General features: G+C 57.8%; 1 protein-coding gene and 1 pseudogene across 1 annotated transcript; one reads left to right on the forward strand and one right to left on the reverse strand.

Annotated features, from left to right (window-relative positions):
• Window positions 1-20: 20 nt before the first annotated feature.
• Window positions 21-16,043, reverse strand: GAREM2 (GRB2 associated regulator of MAPK1 subtype 2). Its single transcript, XM_045079293.1, has 6 exons — window positions 15,794-16,043; window positions 12,730-12,870; window positions 7,110-7,240; window positions 5,370-6,404; window positions 4,008-4,177; window positions 21-3,515 (listed from the first exon to the last, which is right to left on the reverse strand). Exons 1-6 carry the CDS (start codon window positions 15,903-15,905, stop codon window positions 2,501-2,503), a joined length of 2,604 nt encoding a protein of 867 aa, XP_044935228.1. The 5' UTR covers window positions 15,906-16,043; the 3' UTR covers window positions 21-2,500.
• On the forward strand, window positions 4,998-5,117 carry LOC123391806 (annotated as a pseudogene).
• Window positions 16,044-22,273: the final 6,230 nt, after the last annotated feature.

Below are 22,273 nucleotides of genomic sequence, written 5' to 3' on the forward strand. Positions count from 1 at the left end.
GGGTGTGAATGTGTTGGGATAGTTTTAGACAGCCCCTTGAGACAGAGACCGTGATGATAAAGGGGGACTTAACGCACTAAAGCCTTCGGAACCTGGCCGTATAGACCTGCTCCAGCAGGCTTCCTCTTGCCCTGGGAGACAGGCCTGACTGAACAGAGCAGCTGAAGTGCCACAGGCTTGGAGGCCAGGTTGTAAGGGACTTCCTTCCCCAAACTGTAATGCCTCATGGTACCATGGCACCCAGTGCTTTTCGTAGTGGGACTCATGTGCTCTCGGGATGTTAACACTGGAGTGAAGCAGAGGAGAGACTATTTTCCTGGCCAGTAGATCCTGCTCGTCTTGGCTGACCCTGAGCATGGGAGAATGGGTGGATCACCGGAGACCACATGGTGAGCTGTTCAAGGAGTGCCCGGCCAACCCACTGGCGCTCTGCCCTCCCGGTGCCCTCTGGGCCAGGGAGTCCCTTTGATCCTGTGCCAGGGGCAGCAGACCCCGGTGTGTGGAAGCAGCCTCGGGGCTCCTGCCCAGTCTGGTGGAGGGGCCCACACTACACGTGTGCAGAACTGAAGTCCCAGTACGCCGTGACCCACTGCTCCTGCCTCTGTTCCACGTGCCGGTGCCTCGCCGACCCCTGGCGCCAGCTTTGCTGGGACCCGTGGACAGAGAGCCTCGTGCCGATTCCACGGACCACTCCCAGGTGCTGCGAAGCCAAACCCTAAAACCAAGTCACCTGTGTGCTGGGATTTTCAGATGACCAGTAGGAAATAGGGAACGGATGCTCTACGCAGAGCCATTAACGGGATTCTAAATGGGGGCTCTGGGAGGGCGTCAGGCAGCCGTTTGGTCAGTGCAGGAACTTAAACTTGGGCGCCAGCTGAGGACAGGGAGCTTTCCAGTCAGCAGCACTAGGAATTGGGTTGAAACGCTGGTGAGAGATGGAAGGTTCTTGTAGGGGAGGGGCTGAGGAGGGGCTTTCGGAAGGGAACCCAGGAGTGGGCCACGTGCACACCCCACTCCAAAGTCCTCCCCTGCCTGGAGGCTTATGCCTTGTACCTGCCGGTCCCCTGGGCCCTCCAGAGGAAGAGGGTCGACACCCAGAGTTGCCCCCCGACTCCTGTTCAGTGCTCTAGCATTTATTTCACGAGTCCTTGAGGATTCACAGAGTGATGGGCAGGGAAGCCCAATGCTTCAGCATCAGCGTGTGTGCTCTACTTCCGGACTCCCCTTGGCCCCGAGGGGAGGCGACTGCCCAGGGCGCGAGCACCAGCGTGGCCTCACTATACTTCAGAGGAAAATGGAGCAAATAAATATCTAGGTAGGTAGGCTAGGTAAGGCAGAAGAGAAGGCTGGTCCGGCTGGGGCCTGCCGCTAGTGGCATGAGGAGAGTTAGTGCAGCCCCGGGGGGCGGGGGAAGGGGGACCGGGAGAGTTGGGGGTGGGGGGACGGCTGGTTGGACACAGCGGCCAGCCTGCTCCCGGTGCCAGCGGACTGCCACGCCCGGTTCCAGGCCCCAGAGACCTGACAGGCATAGGCACAAGCGCAGGAGGCCTGGGCTCCAGGAGCAAGGAGAAAGCCGGTTTTCCCAAGCCACGGTGTTCTCTTTCCCAACCATCCCACCTGGGCCAGTGACAGACCAGAGAAGGACACCAGGTGTTCGCTGGAGCCCAGTGAAGGGGGCAGGAGCCGGGCAGAAGTGGGAGTGCTTGGAGGCCACTTGCCGCTACAATCCAGGAGCAGCTGACTTCAATCTACCCCCTTCTCCAGGGAGTGAGAACCTCAGACCCGACCCAACCCGAAGGACGGAAGGCAGCAGCGGGGGCGCTAGAGACGTCTAGAACATCGGCCTCCCTAGCTAGGTGAGCGGGTCAGCGGCAGAGCTGTGCTCTTCCGGAGTCCTCCCCCGCCAACCAGCGCCTTGAGCCAGAGCCTTGAGGCACAGCGACACAGGCTTGACACACCTGTGCTTGGGGCCAGGGCCTGAGTTCATACAAGGGGAAAGGAAGGGCATCCCAGAGATACAGGAAGGGCCCCCAGACTCTGGGGTGGCCAAGGCCAAAAGCCCACAGAGCACGGGGGCGGGGGGGGGGGCACTTGGGGAATTTGTGCTTAAATGATGGCCCGTCTGCCCTTGTCTCTAACCTGAACCTACAAGCTTGAGAAGTGCAAGATGTCTGACACTCTCCACAAGGGCGGGGGAGGATGTCGGGTCACCATGCTGGCCAGCTTCTGACACCCCATCCCGCCACCGTGGGAATCCCAGCAATGTGTCCCCGGGCCCAGGGGCACACCGGTGCCTCTCAGAACAAAGGTCAGATGCCCCCATTTTCCAAGTGTGTCTCCCCTGGATTCCCTCAGAGGGGCCACCTGGCTGCCTCAGTCTTGGCACGGATTCTCCTTGCAGGAGGACCTGCTCTGGGCCCACTGTCCCCCCGCAGACCCGTGGCTAACCCCTGTGGCCTCCAGGCCAGCGTCCCAGCTGTGCAGCCGTGAGCTGGGAGGCTCAGATCTTGGGCCTCCAGCCTTTGATGAACTGCATGATCTTCTTGACCTGCAGCTTCGTGAGATGGAAGTCATCGGCCAGGATGTCCTCGCTGAGCTGCACAAAGATGCTGCCGTCAATGCGTTCTCGGGCAAAGAAGCTCACCACGTCCTCCGAGAGACCAATGAAACGCAAACTTCGAGAGACTTCTTCCAGGGAGAGCGCAGACAGGTCAGCAGGGGGCTGCCAGGAGGAGGCATCCCGGCCTCCCCAGCCTGCAGCCCCCTCCCGGGGACTGGCAGGAGGCCCTTCCAGGCGCCCCTGGGGCAGAAGGAGCCGTGCTCCGCCTGCCTCAGGCCCCTGCAGGCCCACCGGTGACAGCGGGGTGGGGACCTGCCGCAGCACCAAACCTTCGGATTCAAAGGCCTTGGGGGGTCCAAGTGGCGAAAGGCAGGGAGCCCCCACCGCTCTGGGCTCCTGACAGCGCAACAGCTCGGGCTCCGGGGAACTGCCCTGGCGCAGCTCGAAGGAATCAAAGGGCTCCAGGGCTGGCTCCTGCCACTCAGAGGAAGAGGACGACGAGGTGGGGCACGAGGGGGGAGCAGCTGAATAGGCCTGGCCTGGGGAGCCTGGGCCTGGGGAAAAGGCAGGGCTGGAGGTAGCCAGGGGACCCGCATTGGTGGTGGGCCCAGAAGAGGAGGCTGCTGAAGGGCCTGAGGAGTAGACAGGCCCCGAAAAGGGGTTGAGAGCTCCGAATGGAGCAAAGCGTTTCTGGGGGTGAGAGGGCTTGAGCAGAGGCGGGCAGCTGTGGTACGCCTGAACGGGGGTGTCAGCCCCCAGGAGGGAGGTGGCTCGACTGCTCAGAGGCTCTGCAAGGGCCCGGGCAGCCTGGCTGGGCTGCGTGGTCGAGGGCAGGGGTCCCGGGGGTGGGCGGCTGGACGACTCGCCCGCCTTGCAGTCTCCCCAGGTGCACGGGTAGCAATAAAGGGAGTAGGCGTCCGGGGACGGAGAGCCGCTGCCGCTGCGGGAGCCTGTCCTGTGGGCAGAGAGCAAGACACGCACGGAAAGGTAAGCCAGTGCAAGAGGGAAACGCCACAGGCTCCTAGGGCACAGCACAGCGCTCCGCCAGGCCAGAGACTGCCACTCGGATCTCAGGAATGCCTGCTCGCGCCCCAGCCCCCAAGGCCCGAGACCACCACCTCCCCACCGGCCCCGGGTCTGCCCATGTCTGTCTTCCAGCCTCTCCCACCCCAAGAAAAATTAAACTAAACTGAATTACATAAACACTTTAATAGAGCAAGGAGCAGTCCCTGTGGCCGATCCCAGGCTGGAGGGAACCTGAGCAGGGTTCCCATCCACTCGCCGGGAACAAGCTGAAGCAGGAAGGTGGAAAGCAAAGCAGCAGCCCATCCGCTCTGAACGGCAGGCCTGGACTCTTCCTCCCTTGGCTCTGGCTCCCCTCTCCCGGCCATTCCCCTCCTCAGTGCCCCTCAGGAGGACCCAGCACCAAGAGAAGGCAGGGGCTCACCCATCCTGGAGGCCAGATGAGTAGTAGGAGAGGCTGGAGCTAGGTGAGTGGACAGGCTGCAGCTTGGGGAACCGTGGGGGCACCGGGGGGCTGCCCGAGAGCCGGCCACTGCCATTGCCGCCCCGGGGAGGCACAGGGGGGGCATTGAGCAGGCGGCACTCCTCCTTCACCTGCAAGCAGAAGGCCATGACTCCACGCCCTGTCCCAAGCAGTGGACTCTCCTAATTCTCCCTTTCCCAAGCAGCTGGGTGAGGAGGGTGTCTGGGCCTGACCCTTTGCCATGAGACTGCCTTTGCCTTACCTCCAACTACTCACCCACCCCACCCCTGGTAGCCTCTCCAGCCTGTCACTCTGAGAGAGCCCACATACACCATCTCCCACGGCCTTGGAAATCCATCGTGAGTGTAAGAGAATACAGAAGTAGATCAAAACAGGTTAGTCAACCTAGTCCCTTAAGGAAAAGGAAAGTGGGGGGCGCCTGGTTGGCTCAGTGGGTTGAAGCCTCTGCCTTCAGCTCAGGTCATGATCTCAGGGTCCTGGGATCGAGCCCCGCATCGGGCTCTCTGCTTGGTGGGGAGCCTGCTTCCCCCTCTCTCTCTGCCTGTCTCTCTACCTACTTGTGATCTCTGCCTGTCAAATAAATAAATCTTAAAAAAAAAAAAAAAGGAAAATGAAAGTGGTATTGACAGGGAGAAGAAAGGGAAGGACAAGTATCTGCCATCTGTACCCCTTCTTTATAGGTCAAATACTCAAAGTGGACTCTCAGGGCTGTTAATAGCTATAGCCCATTTCTGTGGACAAGTATGGTTGGGAAGTTCTGCGTTAGGCATAAACAGGGTTCCTTGGTGCAGGACTTCTCAGAGCCTTTAATAAACCAAAGTTCTGTGGCTCCAAAGTGAGGAGAGGGGGAGTTAGGAATCATCACTACATATTTCTAGATTTATTCCATCATGGGACCTTCTTTTCACTTACAACTTAAAGGATTCCTGGATCGCTTCTCAGCCTTTTGGCAAAGATCAAGTGTAGTATCTGTTCTTATCAGTTTAAAGGATTCCTGTTCTGTGGGACCTTCAGAGCCCATCCCAAATTCTTTCAAGCTAAAGACCTACTAGCATCTTTATCTCCAGAATTTCCAATGCCACAGCCTCTAGCATCCTTTACTACAAATATGCTCTTATGTCTTTCCCCTTGTTCTTCTCCCCTTCGCCTGCCTACCCCCCATCCCGTCACACACTCCAGAAGCAGGAGCCTAGGGCTCAGGAGAACTTGCCTCTGGCTGGCCACCTCCATCCCCTGAGAAGAGCGAGCCCCCAGCTCGGCTCCTTGCCTCCCACCCTTCCGGCCTACATCAGGGCCACTCACCGCCTCGGACTTGGGGGGGACAGGAGGCGGCGGTGCCTCAGGCTCCAGGCGGGACGGCCCGGGGGCTGCGAAGGAGATAAGGTCGGGCCCCGGGGGCGGCCGCGCCCGGCCCTCTGCAAGGCCTTCGGCAACCTGGTGCGTCCACAGCTCCTCGTAGGGGATCTCCGCGGGCGGCCCGGCGGGATCCTGCGCGCCCGCCCAGTCCGGGCTCACGTACTCCTGGTCGCCATCGCCGGGCGGGCCGGGGGCGCGCGCGAGGGCTGGGGCGCGCGGGGGCGCGGGCAGACAGAGGCGCGCACGGCGCGGGCTGGCGCAGTCGTCGGTGAGTTCGGCCGGGGCCTCGCGCACGGCCGTGGAGTACTCGTCCGGGTCGAAGCGCTCGCGGCAGTAGGAGGCGCTGTCGCGCACCAGGCGCTCCACGCGCGGGTCCCCGGCCAGCAGGCCCTGCGGCAGCGCGAAGCGCGGCGTGTCGGTGAGCAGCAGGAAGTGCAGCGGAGCCGGGCCCTCGCGGCGCAGCGCCAGCCCCAGCACCACGGTCTTGGAGATGATGCTGACCAGCTTGTAGCAGTGGCCCTCCCGCACCGGGTGCAGGTCGTAGGGGTTGCGCGGCGGCCGGCTGGGCACCAGCACGTTCACCGGGAGCCGCACGCGCTCGATGATGGCGCGCACCGTGTGCTCGCCCTCCTGCATCTGCAGCTCCAGCGGGCTGCGCGTGCTGAAGCGGCCCTGGCACTGGAAGGGCAGGCTCAGGCTCTCGTTGGTGCGGTGGTTCATGCAGATGAGGCAGGGCATCTTGCCCTTGATGGCCCTGGTGCTGCCGCCCGTGGCCCCCGCACCCCCGGGGCCGCCGCTGCCGCCCACCCCGGCCAGCGCCCCTGCCCGGCCCAGCTTGCGCAGCAGCGTGGTGAAGCGCGAGCGCTCCTTGGTGGTCTTGGCGCACAGGATCTCCGCCTGGCCCATGAGGGTAAGCTCGTCGCCCGCGTGCAGCGTGAAGTTGTACACCTCGCTGTCCTCGCTGAATTCGCCCGACACCACCTGCAGAGCCCAGAGACGCGGGGAGGCCTTAGACAGAGCCCCAGGGAAAGCCACCCTTTGCGGAGCGAGCATTCTTTGGGCTGAAACCTGATCAAGACCACTGGACTAGGGGGTCGGGGACGCGCCTTCCCTCCTGGAGAGGCCCCAGAGCAGCTGTGCAGCCTTGAATGAGCTACCTCTGGGGCCTTCACTGCCTCCCGTAGTAACTCTCACTTGAAAGGACTGCTGTGTGTAAAGTGACATACTGGGAAAATATCCAATAAATGAGAACTTGTATTATCGTTATCTTTACAGTTTGGGCAGTAATAATGCTCCATCCACTCAACAAAGCTACTGTGAAGAGAAATGAGTTGACGGATAAGGGTTGGTAAACAGTAAAGGGTGATCCGTACACAAGCGGGGGGACTGTTAGTACTGTGTCCCCCTCAGCCCCCCAACAACCACTACCCCTACACCAGTGGATGCTAGGACAGGCTGCCCTAAAGGTCTCGAAGTCAGAGCATGATGCTTCACACACACTTACTCCTGCCTCGCCCCCTTTTCAGAAAGTTCTGCAGGCCAGGGTCATTCACCTAACTCTCCTGATACGGTCCCATCAGGCCAAATGCCGTCGAGGAGCTGCCAGGAGCCACACTGACACTTTCTAACTAAGGGCAACCCTCCAACCAGTGTCGGGGCACCCTGGCTGGTGTGGTAAGGACTGACCTTGACACTGAAGGTGATGGCTTCCATCACAAAGATGCGGTCAGGGAAGACGCTGGCCACCTCCTCCACGCTGCTGAAGTACCTCACTGGCTCCCGCACATCCCGGGCCTGCTCCAGGAGCTTGAACTTCCCTGCAAAGGAGAACACAGGCTGCTAGGGCAGGCCTGCCTGCTATGCTAGTCCCTTCCTGCCACGCTCATCTCAGCCAGTCCCACTGGAACTCCTGCAGGCAGGAAGGCAGCTTTGCACTAGCAGGAAGCAGGAGATGCTGGTCGGCTGGCTCAAGGGCGAACGCGAACACAGACTTAGCATCTAGCACCCCAGGGAGGGCTTGCGGGTGGGTGAGGAGGTTAGCAGCTGCCCGCCCAGAGAAATCCAAATGCAGAGAGGCAGCCGAGCACTCGCACACAGAGCTGGCCTCTAGCCCAGCATCACTGTGGCACTGGAGATGCTGGCTTCTGGCTTTGTCCCAGCTCCACTCTGACTTGCTCTGACCCTAGACAAGTCCCTTCCCTTCTCTGAGCCCTCATCTGAAGGTGCTGGAACAGGAAATTTGGGGCCCTGTCTCGATCTGGCATCCAGTACCTTGGGTTGCCGATGCATGCACACCGCTGCACTGGGCAGACCAAGGGCTCGGCCGTAGGCCTTGGAGGCCCCAGAACCACTGCTCAGGCCCCAGCTCTGTTCCCAGCCCCTGGCCTGGTCCAACATCCAGCCGCACTGTCCCAGAGGCCTCTGAACTGAGCCCAGCAAAATTCTCTCCCGCAGAGGAGGCCTTCCAAGCCTGAAGTCCAGGGCGGCTTTGGCTGGCTCAGCAGAGGCCCCCAATAGACACAGACTTATAGAGGAGGAGGCTAATCCATGAAGCTGACAGCCTTGTGTAAACAGTCACACCTCACTGGCCACACACGTGTTATGTGCCCACCAACTTGAGCACAAAGACAGGCTGTGAAACTCCCGGATGTGCGGACGGATGACCTCTTCTCAGACCTTCCACAGACAGAGGGGCACCTCGGGTGAGGGGACAATAGGCCAAGGGGAGACGAGGTGGCTTTTAGCTTCCACAGTCTTCCTGGGGGTTGCTGCCATCATGGCCCAAGCACGTATTTGTTCTACAAACAGCTATGGAGCACCCTGTGTGTGCCAGACGTTGGGCTAGACCCGACAGAGGGTGCAAACCTAGGGACTCTGACAGAGTGGGCATGATGGTGAGCACCCAGGGAACCTGGAACTAGAGAGCCAGAGGACCACGGACTTAGAGGCAACCTGCCTGGCAGCCCGAGGGGAGCTTGGGAATGAGAAGAGTTTTATCGAACAGACCATGCACACGGAAGAGCTGGCATGAACCAGACCAAGTCACAAGGGCACACTGCTGCCCGATGCGGGGAGTCCCTGTGGCCTGGACTTAAGGGGAAGACAGCAGGGGACGTAGCACCCACGTGATGAAGAGCTCTGGATGCCAGATTAAGGCGGAAGGATTCCACTCAGGAAAAAATGAGTTCTTGGCTTTTTGGCTTTTCGCCTAAATTCAACCCCAATGAGATCAAAGTTTTATACCTGAAGGGCACCAGTGGGGAAGTTGGGGCCACGTGTGCTGGGCCCCCAAGATGGGCCCCCTGGTTATGTCTCCAAACAAGGTGAGTGAGGACTTCGCCCAGGTCAGCAGTGAGGGAGACAGTGACACTGACCATTCAGGACAGAAAGGCCCAGATTGAACTCGTGCCTCTGATCATCAAAGTCCTCAATGAACCGCGAAGAGACAGAAGCAGAACGACCAGAATCACAGTGGAAACATCACTTTTGAGGAGTTGTCAACACTGCCTCACAGAAGTGGCACACGTCTTTAGCCAGAGAACTCTCTGGAACCATTTAAGAGATCCTGGGATCTGCCCAGTCTGTAGGCGGCCATGTTGACGGTTGCCACCTTCGTGACATCATAGACGGCATCAACAGGGGTGCAGGAGAATACCCCACTAACTAAGAACCAGAAAGGAAAGTATTTCGATAAAGGGTCATCTGAGCCTCCGAAAGGAAGGAAGGGAAGGAAGGAACAAAAAGAAAAGGAAGGAAGAAAAAGCAATGAAAGCAATTAGAGTGTTTTGAGCAACGAAATGCCAAGATCCAAGTTGAGCTCTGTAAATAAAGTGGGGCAGCCAGTCATGTAAACCAGGGTCCGTGCTGCAGGGGGGCCGGGGCAGCCGCTGGGGGAAGCGCGAAGTCGAGCAGACCCAGAGGTCTGCAGAAGGAAGACTGGTGCTGGATGAGGAGTAGGCAGGGGAGGAAAGGACTCGGGCCACCGGCCGCAGCACAGACGGAGCTGGCCCAACAGACTCTTCGTGCCAGACAACAAACGGAGGGTTGCTGGAAGGAGGTGGGCAGGGAATGGGGCCAGATAGGTGACGGGGATTAAGGAGGACACTTGTCCTGAGCACCAGGGCTCGTATGTAAGCGATGAATCCCTAAATACTACGCCTGAAATGAATATTACACTGTACGGAAACTGAAATTGAAGTCACAACTTGAAACTACAAGAAAGGAAAAGAAAGAAAAAATAAAAATGGAGCTGGCAGAGCTGCTAACTGAAGCCGGGAACCGGAAGTGACACGTTGTAGGGCAGAGCCAGTCCTGGGACCAAGGGAGGCCCTCCAGGGGTGTTGGGGGCTGCGGTGAGCATTCCGGGGCAGGGCTTGGGGACTCCGGGTCAGAAGGACAGACTGAAGGTCACCAGCCCACCGGAGGAGAAAAGACGGCTCAAAGAGGAAGAGCAGAGATCTTAATCCCCTGGGAACGCTCTTCGCAGAAAAATGCCCACAGCTGTACTCCTGGCACGAACACAGACACCATTCTGTACACAGTGTGGGGGATCCTGTACAGTGTGGGGGATCCTGGATTCCCCAAAACCCAGCCGGAATCCCAGACTGAGGACCCCCCCACCCGGCCTCCCCAGTGCTGGGTAGGAAGCACAGCGGGCCAAGGACCGAGTCCATGAGCATCTAGAAACAGGAAAGAAGGGCGAGTGCCCAGGAGAGAGCTGGGAAGGGAGTCCTGCCCTAACCACTCTGAGACCCTCCTAAGATGTGCCACAGCCCTTGAGGGCAGCAGGGATTGTGTGGGGACCGGCCTGGCAAAGAAGGTCAGGGGTCAGGTGGTGGGAGTTGGGGGTGTGCTGCCCCTCCCTCACTGGGACCGCATCTCCCCCCGCCACCCACACACACACACATGCCCCCCCAACCCCAAGCAGCCATGCAGGGCCAAATGCCCACTGCCCCCTGTGGCGAGAGCTGGAGCCAAGTCAGGGCTGCAGCCCGGGGAGGATGTGGCCGGTGGATCGATGTAACCATGGTAGCCAGCACCCCCCCACCCTCCACCGCAGCCTGGGCCCGGCACCGGTCATTACTTCAGGAGGAAGGAAGGAAGGGAGCCCTCCGGGGACTCAGGCGCTAGGAAAGCCTTTACTGCCCCTGCAGCCTCCTCTCCAGCCTGCCCCGGCCTGAGACGCCCCGCCCCGCCCCCCTGCAGGCCCCACGGGCCCAGGGACCTGCCCCTCTACCCCCCACCAAGCCTGCCCCTGGTCCCTGCCCTCCCCTCCTAGAACACGAGCATGCTGCTGCTCAGCGCCCCATCCAGCCCACAGCAGCCCCGCCCGTCTCCCCACCCCCCCAGCACCCGGGCCTGGCAGCCATTCCCTCAAGAACGATGGGTAAATGCACACACTTGGGGGCGGACAGACCTGGTTGTATCCCATCCCCGGCACCAACCAGCTGTGTGACCTTAGGCAAACAATTTAATCTCTGTAGGCTTCAGTTTTCCCATCTGTGAAATGGAAGCATACGGCTTAGCTCCCAGAGTGCTGACCAGGGCCACCCAGCTTCGAAGTGGGGGCTACCTCAGAGCAGCCAGGTTCCCCCTGACTCCCCCCATGCTGGGCTGCCCTCCCCCTCCCTGCCACCTCCCCCCACCCCTCCCAGGTCCACAGCCACTGCCCCAGCCCCGTCCATTATTAATTCATTAGGAGGAACTGGGCTATGCACTCAGCTTCCTCATTACTCCGCCTGCTCCTAAGGGGCCTGGCCTCCCCTCCCCCACTGAGCCACCCACTGGAAAGATGCTGATGGAGTTGTGCCTCTCCTGCAGGCCAGCTGTCACCCCATGACCGCACCGTCCACATGCACTCAGAAGCACCAAAAGACATAGGGGAAGGGCTAGAAGCCGCCCACACTAGAAGCCTCTTCCCTAGGAGGCTGTGCCTTGGTTTCCCGGATTTTTAATCACACAAATGAAATAGGACAGTAAATTCACTCTTCTGATAGTGAGGGCTTTTTCTTATTTTTTTTCTCTCAAGAAGACAACCCGGGACCTCTTCCTAGACAGACACCAGATAGATCCCTAGCAGGGGAAGTTTCTAGCTTCTAAGCAGGCCTTCTCAAGGGCTCAGGACAGAACCCCAGGTCAGAAAGACACTTGAGAGAGTTTTCTCATCTTTTAAATGGGATGTGAGGACTCTGAGGGTTACCAACTTCTCAGGGTCATTGTAAAGAGCAGAAGCCTTTGTCTTAGTCCTAGCTCCCTGGTTCAGAGGAGACCCAGGAAGGGCTGGGGGTGGGGGGCAAGCTCCTGGAGCTCCTGGAGCCTCGTGTGAGTTTAAAACAGAATAAGACTTTCTCACAGGGTGACCGTGAGGATAAAAGGAGGAAATTCTCAGCTCAGTGTCTGGAAGGCAGCCATGGGCTTCACACACAAGATCTGTGAGATCGTGGGCTCCCACAGGGGCGTTGCTGGGAGGGGGCCAGATTCCCATCCTTCCCACCCAGGTGACGACGACCCTGCATTGCCAGGGTGGTGCAAGGAAGCACCAGCCCGGGAGCGAATCTCCCTGGGTTCTAGCCCACACTCTGCTGCCCGCTAGCCAGGTGACCCTGGGCAAGTCACTTCCCTCTTAAACCCTCCGTTTTATCACGTGTAAAATACAAGGGCGATGCTTTCCTTTTCCAGCAGAATCCTTTTCTCAAACAAAATCTGCTAGAGGATATCGATATCATATACATAAAAGACAAAAGTAGTTCATGAGCATAATCTTAATTAAAAGCTTAAAATTTTAACACTTATAAAGTCCATCAATGAAAGCAAGGAATTTAACACAAAAATTGGGAAGATCAGGATTACAGTGGCCAGAAGCAGCAGATAATCAGCCCAGGCATCCCTTCGTTTCTGAAGCACATCGGTTACACGCTACTGAGAAGATCCTGGCCACGTTCTCTGCGAGGGTCTGTACAAAAGAGGCTTAATGAGGGCAGCTCGTGGTACACACCCCACATCGCTCACTGGGGTTAAGATTTGATTCACAGCAATTTGAGAGTGCGGGTATTTTTTTAATCAGTCATTTAAAATCTATTTTCAAATAAAATGTGCCTCAAAGGTTTGCAACAAGAAAACCAGGACTCCCCAGAACAGTATGAAAACCACTGGACCCTAACCCTCACTGCCCCATTCCAGCCAGGCCCTCGCTCTGCCCTGTGCCAAGCAAAAGGTGATCAGCAACAGCTTCTTCCAAGCCCCACCCCCTTACCCTCCTGCCTCCACCCCCAGTGGCTCTAGGTCATCTGTCCCTGGCTGGGCACACCTGGGTACTGCAGGGGGATGTCAATCTTGGGTCCGATGACGTAGTGGCCCTCCTCCAGAGTATGCGCTGTCACGGTTGTCCACTGGCGGCAGGAGTGAATGAGCAGGATATCTCTCTCACTGACCCCCTCGGCATACTCCCCTGGGAGACAAGGGGTGAAGAGGAAAGAAAGGTAAAGCCAACATCAGGACGGGCAGAGAGAGTAAGGAGACGCACTTCTTCCTGAAGACCCTGACTGGGGACAGCTCCCCATGATCCTGTCTAGGTCAGTGCTCAGGGGACAGGCAGTTCGCCAGCTGTGGCCTCAGGGCTATGAGTCATGCCCCGTCTCCCAGGGCCCCCAGCTCCGTCTCCTGACAGGGCCCCAGCAACCAAGCCAGCCATAGCCCTGAGTCCTTTACCAGCTGTCCCAGGTCCAGTGCCGCATGGGGCCCTGGGGAGGGGGGAAGTGGGAGGGGCCCCTCCCAGCAGATGAGCCAGCCCTGCCCTCCAGGAGCACTTAGACCTGTGAGGAACTGAGACAACAGGCCACCTTTGATATTGAGTGAGGGCGTCTGGGCACTCCGAGAGGGGAGCAGCAAACTAGCTGGGGGCGGAGTGGGGACTTACAGAGCAGCAGACACTAGAGCTGGCCCACGGGCCCACCAGCAGGATTCTCAGCCCCCTAGTCGGTCCCCAAGCCAGGTGAGGAGGGCCTTGTTGGAAGCACAGACAGGGCTGAGACAGGGCTGTCTGCTGTGGGGCCCAGCTGAGGGCTGCCCCAGAGCCATACATCACTCGAGTCAGAAGAAGAGCAGGGCTTAGAGGAACAGATTCCTGCCTCTCCCATGGGCAGCCCCTTTTCACCCACTGCCCCAGGAGCCTCCTACACTCAGGGGACCCTCAAAGGAGAGAGAGGAGCATCTCAGATACCTGCCGGCCCCTCTGAGAGAGGCTGTTTCTTGGCTCTCCCCTTGTCAGCCCTTCACCCTCCCAGGCTCTGGAACACAGTGTTGAGGTTGGGGTGGGGGTGGTACTTCGAGGGGGGACCTAGTTCTGGGGAGAGCTGCACTGGGGCAGAGGTGTTGGGAGGGGCCTGGGCCTAGGAGGCTCCAATCCCAGCAACGGTTTCCAGGGGAGCCGGAGGGGCTGGCCCAGCTTCCAGGAGGCCCATGGAGCGGTCTCCTGGCTACAGCTGGTGGGCAGAGAGGGGGTGGGGGATGCCTTCTTCCCAGCCTTCTCAGACACAACTTACTAAACTGCTGCCACCCAACCAAATGGGAAGTGGTTGATCCTGATGCCAGAGGGCTCCATGATGGGGGGGGGCTGGACGGACGGAGGATGTGTTCAGGTCCTTGGGGGAGAGCCTGGCTCCCATTGTGTTGGTGGGTGTCTGATCCTTCCTCTCCAACCCCTCCCCTCCTGGGGCAGAGAAAGCTCTCCTAAGCCCCAGCTACCCCCACCCCCCTTCCACAGGGACACCGGCCACAGCCACACAGGGCACACACCAGCAGCCATGGGTCATGGTCCCCAACAGTTGAGCCAGTGCAGCCACCTGGCCCGGTGACAGGAGCTCGTCACCCCACTGACACAACTCAGTCCCACAGCACCACGAAGGGGACTTCCCAAATGCATAGACATTCAAGGACCTTTAAGACTTCAAGACACACTTTTGTTCACATAGTCACACTCATGGTGACCACAGCGATAGCCACCATGGTCACAGACACCCAGACCATTCACTCATCCATTGGGTAAGTCCATAATCTTTACTCAGTAGGATGTCTTCCTTCCAGGAGGCTGCAGCCCAGCCTTAGGACAATAAACTATGACAACCAGAGCACAGGACTCAAGTCAAGGGTGCCAGAGGTGTCATGGGAGTCCCAAAGAGGCCTGCCCAGACTGGGGAGCTCAGAAAAGACCCCCAGGAGGGAGTGATGCCAAAGAGGATGTGTGGGAAGTGGCCAGGCAGAACCGAGGGCCCGCTTAGCCCATTCACAGGCAGACACATACAGCCTTGATGCTGACACGGAGGGTCTCGGGATCACGTGCTGACGACCCAGAGAACAAGACTTTGAGCTGCTGAGCACCTCTGTCCAACGGCGATGGCCCCCGACCCGACGCCGCCACGGAGTGCGCCCAAGAAACACACCGATGCTAACAGTGCCTACCCCTCGCGGCCGCGGGTCGGAGGAGGGGCTGCGGGCCCCATGGAGAGGAGAGGAGCCTGTGGCCGCGGGCCCCATTAGCATTCAGGGAAGCGAGTGTGCCAACGCGGGCCAAACCCCTATTCTTCTCACACACAAAACCCCCGGCCTGGCTGCCAGCCCCGGCTCCCGCCCCTCCTCCAGCCGAGCAGCTCCCCTTCCTCCAAACGGTCCCCTCATTCCGTGCAGCCTCTAGGAGTCCCCTTTTGGGCCCCCACGCACAGTCCCATTCAGCGGAGCACCCGGGCCTCTGGGAAGTGGGGCAAGACGTGGGGGAGGGCCGGGGACCCAGGGGCACGCCCGGCGGGAGGGCCAATCATTCGGGTCTCTCCCCGAGGTGGCCTGCCCGCCTGGGGCCGCACACAGCAACTCAGGACACGAAAGGAAGGTGCAAGAAGGGACCCAAGAGGGGCCAAGCAGGGCTGGGGGCGGCGGCGGCGGTGGGAAGACAGACCGAGGCCCAAGGGATGCAGGAGGATAGAGGTGAGAGGCGGGAGACAAAGGGACAGAGGGGGCGCGGCCCGGGCGGGGGGGTGGGTGTCTGAGAGCAGCAGCGAAAAGGATGCACCGACGGGGCGGGCACGGGGCCTCCGCCACGCTTCGGGTTCTATCTGGCCCAGAAAACTCTGTCCCGGCCCGGCCTCAGTGCCTGTCCCGGTTTTCTGTCCCGGTGCCCGTGCGCAGGGCCCAGGAGGCGGCGGACCCTCGGCTCTCGGGTCCCGGGTCTCCAGGGAAGGCGCACCGGGAGCTGCGCAGGACCGGCGCCGGGAGCGGGAGGGCAGGGGCCACATCCTCACGGTTCCTCCCACCCCTCACCTGTCCGTAGAGTCCCCGATTTCCCCGCGGACCCCCGGCCGCCCTTCCCAGCGCCCCGGTACCTGGCCCGAGGCAGGCGAGCGTGGGCAGGCGGCAGCGGCTGACGATGAGGTCCAGCGGGAAGGCGCCCATGCTCCAGCGCAGGCCGGCCAGCCCGGCCGCCAGCTTCTCCATGGCATGGGCGCCCCCGGGACCGCCGTCCCGGGACCCCCGACGGCCAGTCCCGCGCGGCCCGGGCTCGCGCGCCCGCCGCCACCTCCTGGGGCCGCCGCGGCGCTCCCCGCCTGGCGGCCCGGTCCGGGCTGCGGGAGTCACGTGGCAGGCCTCCCCGCGGGGCGCCTGCCCCCGCCCCCCGGCCCTCGCCCCACCCCCCCGGCCCGCGCCCGCCGCCAAGTCCCGCCTCTCCGCCCGGAGGGGGCGCGCCAGCCCCCTTCCCCGGGCGTCCAGGTGACAGCTCAGGACCGAGGACCCAGGCGGGCGCCCGGAACGAACAGGAAGACTCGCGGCGGCATCTCCGGGGCGAGGGGCAGCCTCCTCTATCCCGCCGAGTGCATCTAGACCCCCTTTCCTCTCCGGGAGCCGCGCCTCTCCTCGCCCCCTCGTGCTGCCGCCGCCCGCCCACGCACCCACCCACCCACTCACCCGGTCCTGCTCGGCTTCCCGAAGCTCCTGCCGGAATAGGGCAGCTGCGCTCTCGGCCTCCCTGGCCTCCATCACCTCCAGCTTCACACGACGAGGCCGCCTCGTTAACCCCATTTTACTGATGAGCAGACTGAAGCTTAGAGAGGTCAAGGGGCAGCTCGGCTTGTACCCCGGTTTGACTACAAAACCTAACCGCCTTCCCCAGTACTCGCCCCCTGAGCCCCCACTAAGGGGCACTTGCGAGCTCCCAGCGCCCTGTAACCGATTTTCCCGAGTCCCATGGGCCGGGGGGCTCCAGCACACACAGCGCGCCACGCACACCCTCTCCGCTTCAGGTCTCGCCTTCATGGTCCTTTTTCCCATTCCCTTAAGGGGCTCTTCCGTTTCTGCTGTCGGCGCCTCCTCCTTCCGACCCCACGTGGCTCCAGCGCAGGAGCTCCTCGTGGGAAGCCCTTCCCAGAAGCCGCGGTGTCTTCAGCCGGGCGGCGCTGCGGGAGGACCCCCTTGGCCCTCCGTGTGTCTGCGGTGCCTCCTGCAGGTGAGCAGGAACCCGTGCACGCCTGCCGAGGGTCTGTGGGCTGCGGAGCAGCAGGCCTTAGCCCCTAGGCGGGTCCTTAAAGGGCTCCACGGACTCTAGTCTTCAACCTCCCAACCCGGGGAGAGCCCCCCACACGTGCATGCAAGCCCTCTCTTCCAGGGGATGAACCTCCCACATCACGTGCCCCGAACCCTGTGAGCGATGGCAGCAGGGAAGATAACACAACTTCGTAGTGCGAAGAGATTTCAGGTCCCCTGTTCCATCTTTTGCAGAGGACAGCAGGGGCTACTCCAAGAGCAGAAGGGCCCGGCTCCAAAATAGCAAAGCAGGAAAGTGACTGAGAGGCCTGGCCCTCCGGTGCTGAGTCCATAACCAGCCCCACGGCCCCCAGCCCAGCTGAGCCTGTTTCCCCCCACAAAGACCTGAGCAGCTGACCCTTGGGCTTGCTCTTCCTTCAGCGCCCACAGTTGTGACTTGGGGTAACCCAGATGGCCTGTGGGGGTGGGGATGAGTTTTCTCCTGGGGAAGCGGCCAAGAGGAAGGCAGAGCAAAGAGAAAATACATCTAAGGCAGGCATGGAGGGTGGAAGGCCGAAGATGAAGAGGCAGAAAGAAGCCAGCGGCTGAAAGGAGCCTGGCTGAGTCACTTGTCTGTCCCTGCCCGGCAGGCTCTCCTGAGAAGAGTGACCCCATCAGCTGTGATCCAAACGAGAACACTCTGGAGAGTGAAGAAGGGCCTCCGCAGAGCAATAAGCATAAACCAGACTCTAGGACAGCGGGTGTAAACCAGGACTGGGCCCTGTGGTCACCCTGTCTCAGAAGGACGCCTCTGAGCGAGGTTTCTCTGGCTCGGCAGGGGCTCCCCCCGACTTACCCCAGCTCTAGGCCTCGGTTTCCAGCTCTGGGCCTCCATCCCCGCCGCAGGCCTTCCGTTTCAGCAATCACACCTGCATTCGCTCTTCTTTTACCTTTTACCCCGGCTAAGGAAATCACCTTTCACCTGGTGCCCCAACCTGGAAATCTCCTTAACCCTTACTTAAATCCACCTGGTCCCCAAGTCCTGGCGATTCTGCTTCTGTCATGTGTCCTAGGGAGCCCTTCCCCCTCTCCAGCCCTGCTTGTCCCCGCCTGACTTCAGTTCCTCCTCCAGTCTTCTCTCCCTGACGCCAAAAGCCCCGTCTACAGCTCTGGGTGGGGGTTGAGTCGGGGACCACACAGGTGTGAGACATCAGGCAAAACCACCTAAATAGCTGGACCCACTTCCTAGATGTTGTTGAGTTCCAGAATCTCTCCAGGGCTTTTTAGGGCTTGGCAAACCTCCAGGGACTGGACATAAGTGCCCAGATACAGAGGTCCCTGGATTTGCTTGGGGCTCAGGCGCCACATGGGAAGGAATTCAGTGTCACTTAGAGCCTGAACTTCTTAGAGCTTAGGCAGAAGTTTCTGGAAGATGGCTGGGAGGACAGAGAGCCAGAAAGCACGGTGAGGTGGGAAGACGGGCTGGTAGAAAAAGCTGCTGGATCAGGAATGAGAGAGCCAGGGGGCCTGGGTGGTGTATGAAGCCGTGTCTGAGCTCTCCCCAATGGAGAGTGTGGGGTGGGCTGAGACGGAGAGGCCAGCGCTGCGTCACGGGGATCCCAGCTGCTCTCTGGTGGCTGCAGGTAGAAGGTGACTCCCTGCTGGGTGGAGGGGGGACACGTGAGCCGTCAGTGGTGTGGAGGAGGGGGCGGGGAGGGGCTCACAGCCCTGGCAGAAGCCCACTTTTGGCGCAGCGACAGAGTTTATTTAGTCCAGCAGCCCATGAGTGGGGCAGAGCGGTGAGTGGAGTAGAAAGATGGCCAAAGGGGCCAGCGCTGGCCGGGGCTGTGTGTGAAACAGCCCTGCCCCCCCCCTTCTAGAGGACAGAACCTACTCTGAGTCCATGAGCTTCAGGGGGCCAGAGATCACCAGGATAAGCACCTCTGAGAATTCTAGGAAATACTGTATCCAATGTTTTATTCTAGAAAATTCGAAACGTACATAAAAGCAGAGGTAAGACTCTTATGAATCCTCCATGTAGTTCTGTGCCCCTGCTTACTCCTCTTCTTAATTTTTAAAAAAGGTTTAACCTGGGGCGCCTGGGTAGTTCAGTCAGTTAAACATCTGCTTTCAGTTCAGGTCATGATGCCAGGGTCCTCTGGTCAGGCCTGTGTTGGGCTCACTACACGGTGGAGAGCCTACTCCCTGCCCCCCATGCTCTCTCGCTCTCACTCACTCGTGCTCTCTCTCAAATGAATAAAATCTTTGGGGGAAAAGATTTTATTGAGATGTAATTTACATACTGTGCAATTCACCTACTTAAAGTACACAATTCAGGGGCACCTGGGGGGCTCAGCTGGTTAGGTGTCTGCCTTTGACTCAGGTAGTGAGCTGGAGGTCCTGGGATGGAGCCCCGCATCGGGCACCCTGCTCCGTGAGGAACCTGCTTTTCCCTCTGCCTGCTCTGCCTGCCGCTCCCCCTGCTTGTGTTCTTGCTGACAGGAAATGAATAAAATCTTTAAAAATAAAATTCAGGGGGCGCCTGGGTGGCTCAGTGGGTTAAGCCTCTGCCTTAGGCTCAGGTCATGATCTTAGGGTCCTGGGATCAAGCCCCATATCGGGTTCTCTGCTCAGCAGGGAGCCTGCTTCCTTCCCTCTCTCTGCCTGCCTCTCTGCCTACTTGTGATCTCTGTCTGTCAAATAAATAAATAAAATCTAAAAAAAAAAGTCAGGATAGCATTTCAAGAATAAATGAACTAAAAAAAAAAAACAGTCAAAGGGAACATGCTCTAATACTTTTTTAAAGATATCATTTATTTATTTTTACAAGAGAGAAAGAGAAAGCGAGCTTGGCCACGAGAGGAGGTGAGGGGCAGAGGGAAAAACTGACTCCCCACTGAGCAGGGAGCCCTATGGGAGGCTCCATCCCAGGACACCAGGATCATGACCTGAGCAGAAGGCAGATTTAACCGACTAAGCCACCCAGGCATCCTGCCCTAATGTTTAAAGTGTTTGTGTCTGGGTCATGGAATAAGTGATACTGTCTCTAATTTTAAAATATTATCCAAAATTTTATATAGTGAAGAGGCATTTATCTGGTAAGTAGAAGCCAGTTTAAACTTTGCAAATGAGGGAGTAGAACATGATGGAATCTGAGGCCCTGCCTGCCTCCAAGATTCTGCGGTTTGAATATTCTCCAAGCGGTCAGCCCCGCTGCCCAGCAGAGAGGCCTCCCAGCCGGCCAGTCCCCTGCGGGGTGGGTGAAGGCCTGCCTGCTGGGAGAGAGGGTTCTGGGCATAGCAGGGCCTCCAAAGCAGGACACAGCCAGCTTGCTTCTTCACGGGGCACCCAGGGAGATCACCTTCTTGTGCCTCATTCCATCAGTTTTCTTTAATAAAATAAATTCTTTCAAAAAAAAAAAGACATTCGTTCATTACCTCTTTATTGCAAATTTAGGCATTTATTACTTGCACACAACACACATAACTTTTCGACAATTTATTTGGAATTGTCTGTCTTTTTTTTTTAACGATTTAAAGATTTTATTTATTTATAAAGGCAGAGATCACAAGTAGGCAGAGAGAGAGAGAGGGAGGGAAGCAGTCTCCCCGATAAGGAGAGAGCCCAGTCCCACGACCCTGAGATCATGACCTGAACTGAAGGCAGAGGCTTAACCAGGCCTCTGAGCCCCCCAGGCACCCCAGGAATTATCTTTCATTTCACTCACAATCACTAAGTAATTTCCATGGGCATACAGTGTTAACTAACACATAAGAATTTTTTTTCAAAGATTTTATTTATTTATCAGAGAGAATGCGTGCTTGTGCGCACATAAGCAGGCAGAGGCGGAAAGAGAAGCAGGCTCCCTGCCGAGCAAGGAGCCAGACGCAGGACTCAATCCCAGGACCCTGGAATCATGACCTGAGCCAAAGGCAGCAGCTTAACCGACTAAGCCACTCAGGCATCCCAACACATAAGAATTTAAATAAAAACTTTAAACAAACAGAATATTTGGGACGCCTGGCTGGTTCAGTTGGTAGGGCACATGACTCTTGATCTTGGGTCGTGAGTTCGAGTCCCATGTTCGGTGTAGAGATTACTTTTTTTAAAAATCTTAAAAAAAATATAGCAGTTCCAATGAGTGACTCCAACCATGCCATCATATTCAAAATTGTGACTGTCCTCAGATGTCTGTCAGCTGGCAATTTTTTTAAAATATTTTATTTATTCATTTGACAGAGAGAGATCACAAGTAGGCTGAGAGGCAGGCAGAGAGAGAGGGGGAAGCAGGCCCCCTGCCTGCTGAGCAGAGTGCCCGAAGCGGGACTGGATTCCAGGACCCAAAGATCATGACCTGAGCTGAAGGCAGACACTTAATGACTGAGCCACCCAGGTGCCCCATCCTAGGAATTTTCTATGCCCATGATCGTGTTGTCTCTATAAAAAAAAAAGACCATTTTATATCATCGTCTTCAATCTGTATTCCTTTTATTTTGTGCCTAACTACACTGGTAAGGACTTCCAGTCCTGTGTTGAATCAGAGAGGTAAAAGCAGACAACTTTGTCTTGTTCCTGATTTTCTAGGAAAGTCTTTCATCTTTTACGACTGAGTAGGATGTTAAATGTGGGGATTTTGTAGGTGACTTTAATTGGGATGAGGAAGTTTGTTCTTATTCCTACCATTTTATTATTTTCAGTTTGTCTCTATTTTTTGTTCCTCTGGTCCTTCCTTTCCTGCATCCTTTTTTTTTTTTTCTTTTAATCTATTTTATTTTTTGTATTTTTTTTTTCTTTTTGTAGCTATACTTCTTTCCACGGTGTGTGTGTGGTTGTTCTAGGGATTACATTATTATTCACTCATGTTTTCCCAGTACTGCTTCATACTAAATGTAGGAAAACTTGAAATGTATAAATCCATCTGTCCACTCTCCAATATACTATAGTGTGAGATGGATCCCAACTCCCTATATCTTATTAACCCCAAAGACAGTATTGTCACTTTTTAAAAATATTTTATTTATATATTTGAGAGAGAGCACAAATGGGAGGAGGGGCAGAGAGAGATGGAGAAGTGGGATCCCTGCTCAGCAAGGACCCTGGGATCATGACCTGAGCGGAAGGCAGACGCTTAATGAGCTGAGCCACCCAGGCACCCAACAGTGTCATCACTTTTACTTTAAAGAGTCATACATATAATAAAATGAAATTAAGAGGAAAATAACAGACCCTTTGCATCTACCCACTGATGGTCTTTATTCCTCTCTGAGGATCTAAGATTCCATCCGGTATGACATCCCTTCAGCCTGTAGAAATTTCTTTAGCAATTATTGTAGTGAGAATCTGCT

This window comes from Mustela putorius, unplaced genomic scaffold, assembly GCF_011764305.1.
Source record: "Mustela putorius furo isolate JIRA1106 unplaced genomic scaffold, ASM1176430v1.1 tig00000281_pilon_pilon_pilon, whole genome shotgun sequence".
Lineage (NCBI taxonomy): Eukaryota > Metazoa > Chordata > Mammalia > Carnivora > Mustelidae > Mustela > Mustela putorius.

Coding starts and splice junctions, on each gene's coding strand:
- GAREM2 (XM_045079293.1), bottom strand. CDS start 15,905: ATGGAGAAGCTGGCGGCCGGGCTGGCCGGCCTGCGCTGGAGCATGGGC. Junction 7,241..12,729: donor CATCCCCCTGCAGTACCCAG/GTGTGCCCAGCC, acceptor TCTCCTTTGCAG/GGAAGTTCAAGCTCCTGGAG. Junction 3,516..4,007: donor TCATCTGGCCTCCAGGATGG/GTGAGCCCCTGC, acceptor CTCTGCCCACAG/GACAGGCTCCCGCAGCGGCA.